At 38.9% G+C, this 14494-nt stretch overlaps 3 protein-coding genes and 1 long non-coding RNA gene across 4 annotated transcripts; 3 read left to right on the forward strand and 1 right to left on the reverse strand.

Annotated features, from left to right (window-relative positions):
• Positions 1-1189: 1189 nt before the first annotated feature.
• Positions 1190-4484, forward strand: LOC103447617 (phenylacetaldehyde reductase-like). Its single transcript, XM_029088176.2, has 6 exons — positions 1190-1966; positions 2086-2261; positions 2365-2550; positions 2771-2933; positions 3526-3712; positions 4182-4484. Exons 1-6 carry the CDS (start codon positions 1849-1851, stop codon positions 4324-4326), a joined length of 975 nt encoding a protein of 324 aa, XP_028944009.1. The 5' UTR covers positions 1190-1848; the 3' UTR covers positions 4327-4484.
• Positions 4485-4809: 325 nt separating this feature from the next.
• LOC103412918 (uncharacterized) lies at positions 4810-5196 on the forward strand. The gene has a single exon (XM_008351425.1). It carries the CDS (start codon positions 4810-4812, stop codon positions 5194-5196), a length of 387 nt encoding a protein of 128 aa, XP_008349647.1.
• Positions 5197-5613: 417 nt separating this feature from the next.
• On the reverse strand, positions 5614-12098 carry LOC103447331 (putative disease resistance protein RGA3). The gene is made up of 5 exons (XM_070808676.1): positions 9122-12098; positions 8863-9003; positions 7019-7205; positions 6783-6918; positions 5614-6642 (listed from the first exon to the last, which is right to left on the reverse strand). The coding sequence occupies exons 1-2, from the start codon at positions 11973-11975 to the stop codon at positions 8975-8977; spliced, it is 2883 nt and encodes a 960-aa protein (XP_070664777.1). The 5' UTR covers positions 11976-12098; the 3' UTR covers positions 5614-6642; positions 6783-6918; positions 7019-7205; positions 8863-8974.
• A 464-nt stretch (positions 12099-12562) lies between these two features.
• LOC139189636 (uncharacterized) lies at positions 12563-13535 on the forward strand. Its single transcript, XR_011573456.1, has 3 exons — positions 12563-12681; positions 12940-13244; positions 13405-13535. It is a non-coding gene; the product is annotated as an uncharacterized lncRNA (long non-coding RNA).
• The last annotated feature ends 959 nt before the right edge of the window (positions 13536-14494 follow it).

Genomic DNA, 14494 nt, shown 5'->3' on the forward strand with positions numbered 1-14494 from the left:
CGGATTAACCAAGCATGATCACCCTTAAGTGTGTATGGCCATACCTAGGATATAAGGATCGCCCAATGTGGATTAACCAAGCGCGATCCACAAATAGTATGGTCCCCTAACGCGGATTAACCAAGCAGGACCATCCATGTACCATTGCTACGTGGTGCAGACTTAGTGTCACCTAACCCCATGACACTAGGGTAACGGTCCTTTACAATCTCTCATATTTATCAAACCATCAAATATATATTTCAAAACACAATCCAGCAACAGTTCAAATACCCAAGTCACATAATGTTTCATAAGTAGATCAATGGCAAACTTTATAACAACAATTATTTAGCATAAGACTTATTTTAAGAATCCATGGTGTAACCGCAAAGTATATTAGCACAGAAGATTTCAGAGTAATAACCATATCACATAGATTAAAATCACTCACATGAGGTCCGCACTAACGCACTCTAGCATGGGATTCAAGGCGTCAAGCTCTATCACTGCCTAAAACAAAGCACAAGTCCACATTTAGATTTCTCTCAATAAATTCACATACCCAAAACTCTCATAAGTCTCCCACAACGACGTTTAATGAGAATCAGACCGTCGATCAAAGGTATAGTCCATGATCTTACATCACTTGCTCCGTAAGATCCAACCACTAGATTTTCACTAGTAAGTCCCTACAGTCCTTAAACAATATCTACAATAGCATTCTAAAATTTGGTGTCAATTCAATGGTAAGATCGTCAATTGCTAGAGTATTCAAGTGGCGGACCTTATCAAAAATATACTCAACCAACAGCATTCATAAATCGAATGTCACACATCGGAAAATTTGACTTTTTCCAAAAATTCTCAAATTTTACAAGAATGAAGATATCAACAAGTAGATGTGAGTGAAGCACAATTGAGGGACAACAAGCAACTTTTTCGTCTCAAACTTGATTTTGGAAAAGTGGTATACGAGGCTAGAGACTGCAGTGTACAAATAATGAAAGTCTTCCGACCACACGATGATCTAGAATATTTAGAGATTGATTGGAATTACAGTGATGTGTATTTTGGCTCGACCTTCCCGAATTGGCTGATATCTTTAAACAAGTTGCGATTCCTTATTCTGTCAGGGAATAAGGGTTGTCAAGTTTTGCCTCACCTTGGGAAATTGCCCTTCCTTGAAGAACTCTACGTAGGGAGGATATTGGGTGTAAAAAAGGTTGGTGGCGAGTTTTTGGGAGTAGGAGATGATGATCAAACAACTTCTTCATTCAAATCATCCTCATCAATATTATTCCCAAAATTGAAGCGACTCCGATTTCACAGACTGACGTCTTGCAAGGACTGAGAAGGCGTGAAAGGGTGGAACGTGGATTGTGAAATTACAATCATGCCATGTCTTTCTTCTTTATATATAATTCAGTGCTTTGACCTAGAAACACTGCTAGACTTCTTATGGAAAACACCATTGCAGAATCTTATCATTTCTTCGTGTTCGCAACTTGCCAGACGTTGCAAAAAAGGACAGTGGCCCAAGATTTCTGAAATCCCAAACGTCGAGATTGATAATTTCTAGTATTCTAATGTAGAAATTGTAGTGCTTTGAATTTTTTTTACTTCGTTTGGATAATGTACAAATGCAAATAATTTAAGGTGTAAAGTGCAAAGTGCAAAAAAAAAAAAAAAAAAAAAAAGAAGAAGAAGATTTTGGGCTTGAGTTGAGTATCATGGCTGTTTTTTTGTTTTGGGCCTTTCTATAAGAAAAATATGCACGCGGCCCAATTCATCTTGATCATCAACAACAATCGGCTGGAAATAACTGGAGCACTTGACAGCTGAAAGCAGAGGGACACTGCAGGGAGGATGTCGAAGCACGGTGAGGTTGTATGCGTTACCGGTGGAAGCGGCTGCATTGGATCCTGGCTCGTCCTTCTCCTCCTCCACCGTGATTACACCGTCCACGCCACCGTCAAGGATCTCAGTAACTTTCCCCCTGCTTTTCACTTTATCTACACAACTGCCACAATGCCATTCATTTCATTCCAATTCCATTCGCTTTCAGTCTAAATTGAATAAACGCCGTCATTTTCTGTGTTGCAGAGGACGAGGACGAGACGAAGCATCTAGAAGCGTTAGTAGAGGGAGCAGAGTCGCGCCTCCGTCTCTTCCAGATTGACCTCCTCGACTACAACTCCATACTCGCCGCCGTCAATGGCTGCTCCGGTGTCTTCCACCTCGCCTCTCCCTGCATCGTCGATCAAGTCCACGACCCCGAGGTTCGCGCCAGTACACATTATCAATTTCCTTCTAATTTTGATTATATTTGATTAATTATGCGTAATTTTGAAAACGTTGTGCTTTTTTTTGTTTAATCCGCAGAAGGAGCTTCTGGACCCGGCGATCAAAGGAACGCTCAATGTTCTGACGGCGGCGAAGCACGCTGGGGTCAGCCGTGTGGTGCTGACGTCATCCATTTCCGCCATCACTCCCAGCCCAAGCTGGCCGTCTGATAAGGTCAAGGGCGAGGATTGCTGGACAGACATTGACTACTGCAAGCAGAAGGGAGTGAGTTACTCCAATGCCTAATTGTGTTTTGAAAAACCGCGGTTTATTGTCTGCTTAATGTCCGCATTCTATTTTCTTATTGAAAGTTTGTAACTTTCGGTGCGCGTTTCCCCTGCTTGTATTGAATTTTTCATCTTTGATTACTAAGTCTTTGTTTTTAACTGATTGAAGTTTTCACAAATGGGGACTGTAATGCTGATTGTGTTTGGTGTTTGGCTAGTTGTGGTATCCATTATCGAAAACGCTGGCAGAGAAAGCGGCGTGGGAATTTGCCAAGGAGAAGGGGCTGGATGTGGTTGTGGTGAATCCAGGCACGGTGATGGGCCCTGTTATCTCGCCCAGGCTCAATGCTAGCATGTTGATGCTTGTTCGCCTTCTTGAGGGTACTTTTCTCTGCAAATTTGTATTGGAATATCCTCTATGACTGCACCTAGAAGTAGATTGTTGACTTTGTTTATCCTCTGGGACTGCCCTCTTAAGTTATTTGAATACTCCTCTAGCAGTTGATGTTCTCTTGCCTGATAGTATGCTATGTAATGTTACGAAATTTGCACTTGAATCATAAATTTAGACGAAGTTTGGTCTTTGATTGACAGTTTGTATGATGACATAACATCTCAATGGCAAGAGAACATTTCCCATTTGTTATGTATGAGGCTGTGGTTGGTTGATGAACTAAAAATTAGGTATTTTCTTTCTCAACACTTGAAGATTTCTTCTTTCATAACAGTCGAGATTGCTAATTGTTTTCCAGTTAGTCCCTAAGCTTGGAGAACATAGATTGGGTGTGCATGCATGTGCTTGATCATAAAGGAACTCTTCTACACCTCTTTTTCTAGCACACGTTTCTTTAAATTTTAAGTATTTTTGATAAAGTTTGTTTGGATTCCTCCTTCAGGAGGACTGAGAAAAAGGAAGAGGCCCTAGAAACACCATGTATAAAGTAAGATTTGAGTTGTTCGATCTTTGCTGCAGGTTGCGCTGAAACATATGAGGACTTCTTTATGGGATCTGTGCATTTTAAAGATGTAGCTCAAGCGCACATTTTAGTGTATGAGAACAAATCAGCAACCGGTAGGCACTTGTGTGTGGAAGCTATATCACATTATGGTGACTTTGTGGCAGAGGTTGCTGAACTTTACCCTGAGTACAAGGTTCCCAGGTAATTTTGGCCCGCAAAATGCATTTGCAAATGAAATTGTGTGCATATCTTATGTTTTAGATGTTTGGTTTCCTGATAAGTGAATGTATCGTCCCTTGTCAGAAGCACAACTTAAAATATACTCTGTCTTGATTTTGAGCCGAGGTTTCTTAGATACACTGAACTCTTCTACAGCTGGAGGACTATGGTTTTTTCTTTCCGTTTTTTCCTCCCATCATGTGTTAGATATTTGTGACCAAATTAGCAAATTGAAATCTGTTTTTTCCTGTAAAAGAGTTTAATGCGGGTATAAATGTACATATATCGTCTTTATTTGGTCTAATTCAGAATCCCTTCCAAATGTTGATTTCCTAGTTATTCAACCTTTTGGTGCATTGTTGCTTGCCTTGGCAGAATTTTACAAATTTTTCAGGTGATGTGAGTGCCTGATTTTGAAAATTATAGAGCTAATATGTTTGCCTTTGTGTAGTTTGCCAAAGGACACCCAACCTGGCTTGCTGAGGGAAAAGAACGGAGCGAAGAAGCTAATGAACTTGGGTTTGGAATTCATTCCCATGGATCAAATTATCAAGGATGCTGTTGAGAGCCTAAAGAGCAAGGGATTTATTTCATAAATGAAACTGCGGGGATATGAAACTTATCAGGGATCTAGGTATGTCTTGTACTAGTAGCGAGGACATGTAACCTGAATGGTTGTTTCAACTCCTTTGAATATTCCTTTTTCTGTGAAGAAAATAATGTTAATATGTGTGTACGACAAGTTTACCTTAAAGTTCACACTTTAATTGGGTTAGCTGTAAGTTAGAATATCAGTGCATTGTTGGACTGGAACGCTATGTGGTGGCTAACCAGTTCCACGTAAGTTCTCCCAGTCTACGTCAAATTCTTTGTATAACAAGAGAACTTCTTAATTTTCACTGCACCGAAAGTTAAAAGGAGTAATAGCAAGTAATTACTAACATGTGGCTAGTACTGTGAAGCGAAAGCAGCAGCAACAGCTCCTCCATGTTCGGTGTTTGATATGATGCACCACCTTGGCGGGGACGTTAGCAAAGTGGATTCCAATCTTCTCGAGAAAATCCTACCAGATTAAATGTATGGTCGAGCAGTTGAGGTGCGTAGAGAAGAGTACCAGAGGCAGAGATTTGAGTCCAGTCACTGATAAGTTGTGGCGGAATTTCTATGTGGAGGAGTTCGGTGCTTCGAGGGCTGATCAGGCGGTCGAAAACACCAAGAAGTCGAATGCCGCATTCAAATGGAAAGAGCTCTACGAGACAAAGCTGGAGGAGGTCAACAAGAAAGAAAAGAAGGCAGCTGAGAGGTTGAAGAGTCGGTATCAAATGGAAGCTGCTCGGAAACAAAGCCGGCGAGTTGTTTGCACAGAGGCAGAGGAAGGGAGAGAACGGGACTACCAGTCCGCTCGCTCTGGAGGGTTCTCGCTAAGACCTTCTAGCGAAGGTTTTATCGACCCAAGTCCCTGTTAATACCATTAAACGTAGTCCTTGTTACTAACAAACATGAGCTTGGATTAACTATTAGTCCAGTCAAATCCAATGAGGCTTAGTGAAGGTAAACAAACACACCCATAGCGTCTTGAGAAGAATAAACTTTTTATCCACGAGTCACACTGTTACATGGTATAACTATTATCATTTTATGTATGGACTTTTTTATTTTTATTTTATATGTTAGTGAGGCTGTCTCATAGTGTTATTAATCTAAGTGTTATAAATCTGAGTGTTATAATATAAATGAACGATGTGATCAGTATTTTGTCGGCATAAAATCAAATAATACATAAAAATACACATATTATATTAGTGAGTTAGTAGCATTCGCAGAAGTGTGACAATCACACGATAGTATTTCTCTCATGCTTTATATTTAAATACTCTCTTCCGTCCATAACTGTGCCACATATTCAAATATTTAATGAGTCGATGACATACTGGAATTCTATATCAATATCAATACTACTCTAAAAGTGATTATTTTTTTTTTAAAGAGAATGAGCTGGGTACTTCGTCACTACAGTCCACCATTTCAAAAACCCGAAAGACTCACAGGTATTTTAACTTTTTATGACCACCATCATGTGATTACCTTGTGTGAAAATCAAAATAAACAGTAGGATATCAAGCAAGCTTTGCTGTTGCCTATTGAGTAGAAGTCGAGATTTGGAGCGTAATCTTCAGAAACGATGGCACTTCGCCTGAATCGTCGAATCTTTCTTGGAACTGTAAGTCTTCTGCAATGAATCATGATCAAGACAGTTAAGAAACATAGCTGCAAGATTTTTCACCTCAAGACAGTTAAGAAATTCTCTTTTCGCCTTCTTCATTAATCATGATCAAGCTTTCGTTTTTTTGGACGGAAGCATTATTGCTTGATGGTGACGAAACCTCCTGCTCTCTTCTCTCTTTTGTTGTTCCTCGATGACCAAGGAACCTCTGCCTCTGTGCAAACAACAGCATCGGCTTTGTTTTCGATCAGCTTCCATTTGATACCGACTCTTCAACTTCTCAGCTGCTTTGTTTTCGTTCTTCTTGACCTCCTCCACTTCTGCCTCTAACAGTTCTTTCCATCTGAATGCAGCATTCGCATTCTTAGTGTTTTCGACAGCCTGATCAGCCCTCGAAGCACCGAATTCCTCCATGTAGAATTTCTGCCACAACTTATTGGTAACTGGACTCATATCTATGCCTCAACATTTATTTTTTGGGCCAATAGTAATAACATAGAAATAATGGCTAGAAAATTTCTTGACCCATCACAAAAACTCCTGACCCGAACCGCCACAAACCATTTATCTCCCTCACTTGCCAAACCACCCGCCGCCACCACAACCACCGCCTGGCCACAATCTGTTTTTGTCAAACTTGGAAATTGGATTGATAATAAGAGATATTTGCAGATGAACAAGGTGCAGACTGCAGATGGGAAAATCAAAAGTAAAGTTTATAATGGAATGGTGGAGCAAAAACAGAACAGAACAATTTATCTAGATAAAGGTTAACCATTTACATAAAACAAACCAAAATCTCAAAGGAGTTGAAATCTAATCATGCACCTTGGAACAGTTATTTTATTCTCAATAGCATCCTTGATAATTTGATCCATCGGAATGAATCCTAAACCCGAGTTCATTATCTTCTTCGCTCCGTTTTTATTCCCTCAGCTAGCCGTGTTGGGTGTCCTTTGGCAAACTACACAAAAGTACGCGCATTATCAGAAAACCAGACAACTGAAACATAAGATATGCACATAGTTTCGGTTGCAAATCCATTTTGCAAGACCAGAATTTACCTGGGAATCTTGTACTCAGGGTGAAGTTCAGCAACCTTTGCTACAAAGTCGCCATAATGTGATATGGCTTCAACACACAAGTGCCTAGCGGTCGCTCATTTGTTCTCGTACAATAAAATGTGCACGAGAGCTACATCTTCAAAATGCACAGATGCCATAAAGAAGTCCTCATATGTTTCAGTTCAACCTGCAGCAAAAATTGACAAACTCAAACCCTAACTAGAACAACATAGAGGCGGCATGGATGGATGAACCCAGGAAACCCAAGCAAACCATATCGCCATGAATTTTACAACGTCAAGAAACCGGTGCTAGAAAGGAGGATACTACCCTGCAGGGCCGGCCCAGGCTCAGTGCCACAGGGGCAACTGTCCAGGGCCCCAAAATGAAGAGGGCACCAGAATAAAAAAAAATCCATATAACTAAGTATAAAAAAAAAAAAAAAGTTCACAGCCCAAATAGGGGCTGGCAAGTGTCCAAGAGACAACAAAAGGGCCCAGAGAAAGAGCCCAGCAGAAGATTATATATATAAAAAAAAAACAACAGGGCCCAGCTGCAGATTAGAAAAAAAAAAAAAAAACATAACAAAACATAAAGGGACCACTCGGTCCCAATTAAACCATAATCCCTACATCCTCCACTTCTCTGTTGCCGTTCCCTACATCTTCAATATTCTCAGCAAGCTGCTGCAAGCAGCTAAACAGGCAGGGCCGCAGGGGAGGGCATCCTCCACTCCACACTCCTCAGTCTCAGCAAAGCTGCTGCAAGTACATTCCCTCACCACCAACAATTTTGAGTTTTGAGGTAACTAATTTTTAAAATTTGAATTATCAATTTATAATTTAATATAAAATTTTGCAATGCAAGTGACATAGAATTATATGATAAATTGATAATTGATGTATAGAATTATTGTTGTTGATGAAATGAATTCTTGACTAATTGATCATTGAATTATTTGATAATTGATTTCATTTTAAACCCAATTTTTAGGTTCAATTTTTATAATATGTTAGACTATGTGTTAGTGTTTTATAATATATAATGTGTTGAAATGATAGTTTTGATAGGAAAATTTTGTTATATCATGTGTAGGTAATTTTTGTAAACAAATTATCGAAGTTATGTCTTTTATGAAACAACTCTCTGGTAATATATAAAATAAAAAAAGGCAAAGGATAACAAAATTGCCGAAAGTTTAAGACTTGGAGTATGATGGTATAATTGATGATTTTGCTTCAAAAAATGCCAGAAGACAATTTCTTAAATGTTGAAATTTGAAAGAGCTTTGCTAGGAATGGTTGTATATGATTGTATTTTTTATTGTCGGGGTTTAGGTACTATGTCCCCCCCGTTGTATATTTTCTCAAGTAATATAATTTGGGCGTGAGGACCTAGACCCCCAGCTTCGACTAGATTCCAGCCCTCGTTAAATTTTTTTTTTTTAAATATATGTTTCGGTATTAAAAAAGGGCACATTTTGAGCTTTCGCACTGGGCACCCAAAAACTCTGGACCGGCCCTGCTACCCTGGTGAGCCACCATTAATTTGTGTAAAAAATATTAAATCGTCAAAAAATTCGTAGACAAATAAATAACAATGCTCAAAGTATTTTAAAGTCATAAATATATGAATGCCCTATTAGACAAATAGTTCTTTCAGTAATCATTCGAATTAAATAGACAAAAAAAAATACCAGGACTTAAGATTTGATCTAGTACTGGACTGGAGAGAGCTAGAAATTAAGTAGTGGATAACAAGCATAAAACCCTAGCAACCGCGCGCAGTTAGCTGCTTGACATACATACATACATACATACATACATACATGCTGTCTAGCTTACCTTAATTAGTAACTCATTCAACGTGGTGAGATTTTGGAATTGATACAGCTTAATTTTGATCATAGTCGTATCTTGAGGAGGGAACCAGCGCCGCACCAAGTAGCTTGGAGGTTTATTTGACCTGGGCCTCTGCACAATTATCTGCAATTGAGAGTACAAATAATTATAATTATTTTTTCATACACTTTTCACCTTAAATTAATAGCATTTGTGCATACATATCCAAACCAAGTAAAAAAATCAAAGCACTGCAACTCACCATTATGAAACGTCATTACCGGCAAAGCATGAAACTCGATGTTTGGGATGTGAGAAATCTTGGGCCTCTCCTCATGTTTGCAACGTTCTTCAAGTTTCGGACACCAGAAAATGGTAAGGTTCTGCAGTGGTATTTTGCAGAGGAAGTCTGGCAGTGTTTCTAGAGCATAGCACTTACTTATTTCCAATGAAGTAAGGCATGGCATGATTGTCATTCCAGAATCCCCTTTGTTCCACCCTTTCACGCCTTCCCAGCGCTTCCAAGACGACATTTTGTAAAAGTGGAGTTGCTTCAGTTTTGGGAATAATATTGATGAGGATGACTTGAATGAAGGAGATGTTTGATCATCTTCTACTCCCAAAAACTCACCACCAACCTTTCTTACACCCGACATCTCCCCTACGTAAAGTTTTTCAAGGAAAGGCAATCTTCCAAGAGGAGGCAAAATTTCACAACCCGAATTATCCTGTAGAGTAAGGAATCGCAACTTTTTTAAAGAAAACATCCAATTCGGCCAGGTGGAGCCGAAGTTCCCATCAATCCCTAAAGATTCAAGATCATCATGCGGTCGTAAGACATTCATTATTCGTACAATGCTTTCTCCAACCTCGCACAATTCAGCAAAATCAAGCTGGAGATGAAAAAGTTGCTTGTTGTCCCGCAATTGTGCTTCACCAACTTGGCTGCCATCTTTCAACTTCCCCAATATTCTTATTGTGAGATTTCCCTGAAGGTGGTTCAAGGTTCTCAGATCTCCAACTTGAAATGCTTCGTCTTTGTCAGCAGAAAACAGAGGACACAAGTCCAGTGTTTGCAAACTTGTTAATCTCCCTATCCCTTTTGGCAAGTACTTCAATGAATAACTCCCACCAATGTAAAGATGCTTTAAGCTTATCAACTTTCTCATGTTATCAGGCAATTTTTTAATTGATTTGCAGCTCCGAATGTCCAAGGTATACAAATTGTATAAATCACAAATGCTGTCTGGTAATTTCTCCAAATTTTGACTCCAAGACAAATCAATATGTCTCAAATGTATCAATTTACCAATCTCTTCTGGGAGTTCTTTGATAGAATTTTGAGACAAATTTATCGTCCTAAGACATTCAAATTGTAAAATAAAACTAGTGTCTACCCTTGCAACACTTGAGTGAATTGTAGTGAGCGTACGTAGATTTTTGCAATTGCCTGAAGAGATAGAAAATAAAGCTTGACTGTCAGCTATCGCCGTTATGGTCAAATGGCGAACCTTGCTACCCAATGCCTCTATTTTATGGTTTGCACCCTCAACCTCCGTAATTAAACATTCCTTCTTGGTGATAAATTGCACAAAGTCATATACAATGTCATGCATTTTGCAACCGATTATTGCACCAGTGTCAGAGTGTTTCTCAAAATCTTGGAAAAAAGACCGTGCAACTAAATTATCAAAAATAGTGTGACCAATTTTCCCCTTATCTTTATTCTCTCTAGAATTAAGATAATCTTGTGCCATCCAAAGATTGATCAACTCATCCCTATTAAACTCATAATCTTTTGGAAAAATAGCACAATATAAAAGGCAACATTTATTTCTTCGGTCCAAATCGTAATAACTTAGAAATAATGGTTGGAAAACTTCTTGCTCCACTTCTTCCCAATCCCATATTTTACTATTCAGAACTTCCACCCATTCACTCCTTGTGCTCTTATTGCGCATCATACTACCTAAAGTCTTTGCAACAAGTGGCAAACCCTTGCACTTTTTTACAATTTCCCTACTGATATCTTCAAACACCTCAGACTCGCCTACTTCTCTATAAGAAAAAACCATGTGATTGAAGATTGACAAACAATTTTCCTCACTCAACTCCACAAGGTTGATCACGTGAGAGGTTGCTTTCATCATATTAGCAACATTTTGTTTTCTGGTGGTTACCAATATTCTACTACCCTTAGCCCCATTTTGCATCAATGAAAACTTTAATTGATTCCACTTTTTACCATCTTCGGTCCACACATCATCCAACACAAGAAGAAACTTTACCCCCTCAATGGATCTAGACATATATTCTAAGACATGATCCAACTCATTCGAACTTGAGGAGGCATCACCACTAATCGCTTTGGCAATCTTTATCTCATCGAAAGGCTCTGACACACAAACCCATATTCTCTTTTGAAAATGAGCTTTAACTTTGGCATCATTATAAGCTAGTTGAGCCAAAGTTGTCTTTCCCATACCTCCCATCCCTACAATAGGAATGATGAGGAGCCCCCTCCCTTCTTTACTAGTATCACTCACCAACTTCCTTATCAAACTATCTTTTTCCTTTTCTCGACCAAATATCTCAGATATATCGACAAAAGAGGAAGTTTGCTGTTTTTGAATGGCTTTTTCAGTGAGCTGAAAATTATACATTTGTCTTTGCTTATAAATCTCAGCTAACTCCCCATTTAGATCCTTTATCTTGTGAGCAATTTCATGACGACTAATTACCTTGCCGACTCGGCCAAGACCAAAACAACGAGCGAAAATAGAGAAACATACCTTCTTTTGTGGAGCAAGATGAGTTGCACCTTCTCTTTCTTGTTTCTCAATTTGTTGTCTCAGAATGTCAGTGTTCCACTCATCTAGCACATCCACCATCTGGTACGATATTTCCTTCAGGTTATCCAGCCAGTGGTGCACGTTGGCCTCCTTCATTTGCCTTTGCTCTGCATCCTCAAGCACAGCTTGAATAGCTTTGAGATTCCCAGCGAATTCTTCAACTTCTTTCTTAACATTTAGAACAAGTTTCACCTCGTCCTCTACGTACTCATAAGCCATTGTAGCCAGCTTCTCTAGTAGCGTGGAAACAAGCGCATCAGCCATTCTCAGGTATAGAAACTCAGAAACCGGTTGAGAAGGGAGAAGAAGAAGTCGGCGGCGTAGGAAAGTATATATGAAGAGGAAATTAATGCAGGATGGTTGTACTACTGCTTTTCTTCTTTGCTAGTTTGTATATACAGTGGACACCTTTGGTTTCCCGTTTGCTTAAATAATGCAAGATTCTTTGCTCTTATTACCAAAAAGATTTGCGTTGAAGCCGCTGTTGGTTTTGTTCTACCTAGTTCTTTGCTTTGCTTTTACTCATAAAAAAGAAAGATGGGAATATAAGGTGACTTATTACCAAAAATATTTGCCTTGATGCTGCTGCTTACTCTCCTTGGATGAAAGGAATAACAAATTTTGAGGGATGAATCTATGGTGGCAGGGTCAGCAAGCAAGCTCATTTTTCAGAACGTAAACCTTCTTCTCCGAATCTGAATGTCTTTCTCGAGTGGAGTTAAAAGCCCTGCAGTTGTCCGCATTCAAATTACAGAAATCTGAACTGTAGTGAGCAAAATACATGATACAAGTTCATTGGATTTGTATGTTCTGAATTGTCATAATTTAAGTGTACAAAACTGGAACATAGCCAAAGCGCTAAAATTCAATCATGTCTATCCAAAAACTTCTCTATCAGCACCGGAAATGCAACTAATCCGGCACAACCAACACGGGCTACTTGCAGACTACCTACAACACAAGTAGCTAGGTATATTTTTTGTAGAACTATATATTTGCATCAAGGGCCAAAGGAATAAATTAGTGTCGAACTTGCTATCCACGATACTATAGGCACGGTATAATCTCTTTAAAGTAAATGTTTGAAAATATTAAATCTTTTAATATATAACACCATTTGTCCGTTGTGTCAAAGACTCAAAAGAACATTTTATCCGTCTTCCTCTCATTCCTACATCTCAAGTTATGCAGTTTTTGATAAAATTACAAATGCCTTGAATTTGAATAGAACATTGTCAGAAGAGGGACTGCATTTTATCAAAACTAAAAGGCCTCCAGGCTATCAAGCAAGCTCTGTTGTTGCCTGTTTTGTGGTGGTCGAAATTTGGAGCGTAATCTCGCCCCTTCGCCCTTTCGTCTTCTTCTTCCTCATCGCACCTTCGCCCTCTCGTCTTCTGCTCCCTTGTGGGTTTCCAGCCACGTACTTTGCGTTCGCCACCAAAGGCCTACTCGAGTGAACGGATAAGCACTGCGTTTGCCGCCAAAGGCCCTCCTCACCAACCCATTCTCCAACCCCAACAGCCTGTTAATTAGGTTTGTGTTAATGGGGTTTGATGAATTTATGTCAATTTGGGTTAAATTTTTTTAATTTGGATAAATCTCGTTAATGGGGTTTAATAAATTTATGTTAATTTGGATAAATCTTATTGGATATTAAAATTCCATTATTGTTCTTTTTTTTTTTTGTCTGCAGATTCTTGAAGCAGCAGAGAAAAAATGGGAGTTTCAATTTTTTTTGGAATCATCCGTTTTGGTATTAGAAGTCTGAGGGGATTCTTGTTGGGTTTATATGTTTTCGTCATTTCAGAGCATGAAGGAGTGAGGGTAAATCTTTTATTATCTTTCAGTGGAAATTATCCCTCTGATTTTTGCTCATGGTGTTTACTCAATCGATTAGGTATTTTTTTGTTTAGAGATTTTGGATTAAACAATTGGTTGAACTTGTCAATCTTGTATGTATTTGATTGCATTCAGTATCACTTGCATCTTATGAACCACTGATTTTGCAGGGACACTGTTTTGCAGCTCTGTGAGAGGTACAATTGCTTGTGTATGATTCTTAGAATTGATGCTCTGTATATAATTTAGAATCTTAGAATTGACTAAAATTTGAATGATGTAGGCAGATGTGAAGTGGGTTAATTTAATGGTTGAATTGGCGGCAGTGGTGGGTGCAGGTAGGGGTGGACATGGTGGCAGAGTTGGTTGGAGTTACATTGGGTTCAAAAGGAAAGAATGCGGTGCTGCAAAATAAGTATGGACCTCCAAGATTGTCAATGACGGTGAAACTCTCCTCAAATAGGTAATTGGTTTCACATTTGAATTAGCCAATTGCTGTTTTAGTATTTTAGAATCTTCGAATTGATTTAAATTTTAATACTGACATAAATTGAGTTGTCCTTGGTGGCATTAGTTTAACTTTAGTGTTAATAAATGACACTCAAAATATTATCTACCAAATTATCGTTCATTGCTCATGTGTTCTAGTTGGCATTTGTATCTAGAAGTCTGTATGAGCATCTCTTTATGGTTCCCCTTGTATTGCACACTGACTGCACACAAATACACTGCGGGACCATAGACAATTGTTGCATTCTATTTATGATGATGCAATTTGTGCATTTGGAACGATGTAATCTGTGCATTTGGAAGGCTTGGCTACATGTATAGGGGTGACAAATACAACATTAAACCAGACCTTGTATCTGTGGCAGAGACTCTTCTTCTGAATATATGCCAATTAGCGTTCTTGTGAGCCCAGAAGTTTCAGATGTCATTTCCTC

This window comes from Malus domestica, chromosome 11 (genome assembly GCF_042453785.1).
Source record: "Malus domestica chromosome 11, GDT2T_hap1".
NCBI lineage: Eukaryota > Viridiplantae > Streptophyta > Magnoliopsida > Rosales > Rosaceae > Malus > Malus domestica.

Coding starts and splice junctions, on each gene's coding strand:
- LOC103447617 (XM_029088176.2), top strand. CDS start 1,849: ATGTCGAAGCACGGTGAGGTTGTATGCGTTACCGGTGGAAGCGGCTGC. Junction 1,967..2,085: donor CGCCACCGTCAAGGATCTCA/GTAACTTTCCCC, acceptor TCTGTGTTGCAG/AGGACGAGGACGAGACGAAG. Junction 2,551..2,770: donor ACTACTGCAAGCAGAAGGGA/GTGAGTTACTCC, acceptor GTGTTTGGCTAG/TTGTGGTATCCATTATCGAA.
- LOC103412918 (XM_008351425.1), top strand. CDS start 4,810: ATGGTCGAGCAGTTGAGGTGCGTAGAGAAGAGTACCAGAGGCAGAGAT.
- LOC103447331 (XM_070808676.1), bottom strand. CDS start 11,975: ATGGCTGATGCGCTTGTTTCCACGCTACTAGAGAAGCTGGCTACAATG. Junction 9,004..9,121: donor GGTAATGACGTTTCATAATG/GTGAGTTGCAGT, acceptor TCTCAATTGCAG/ATAATTGTGCAGAGGCCCAG.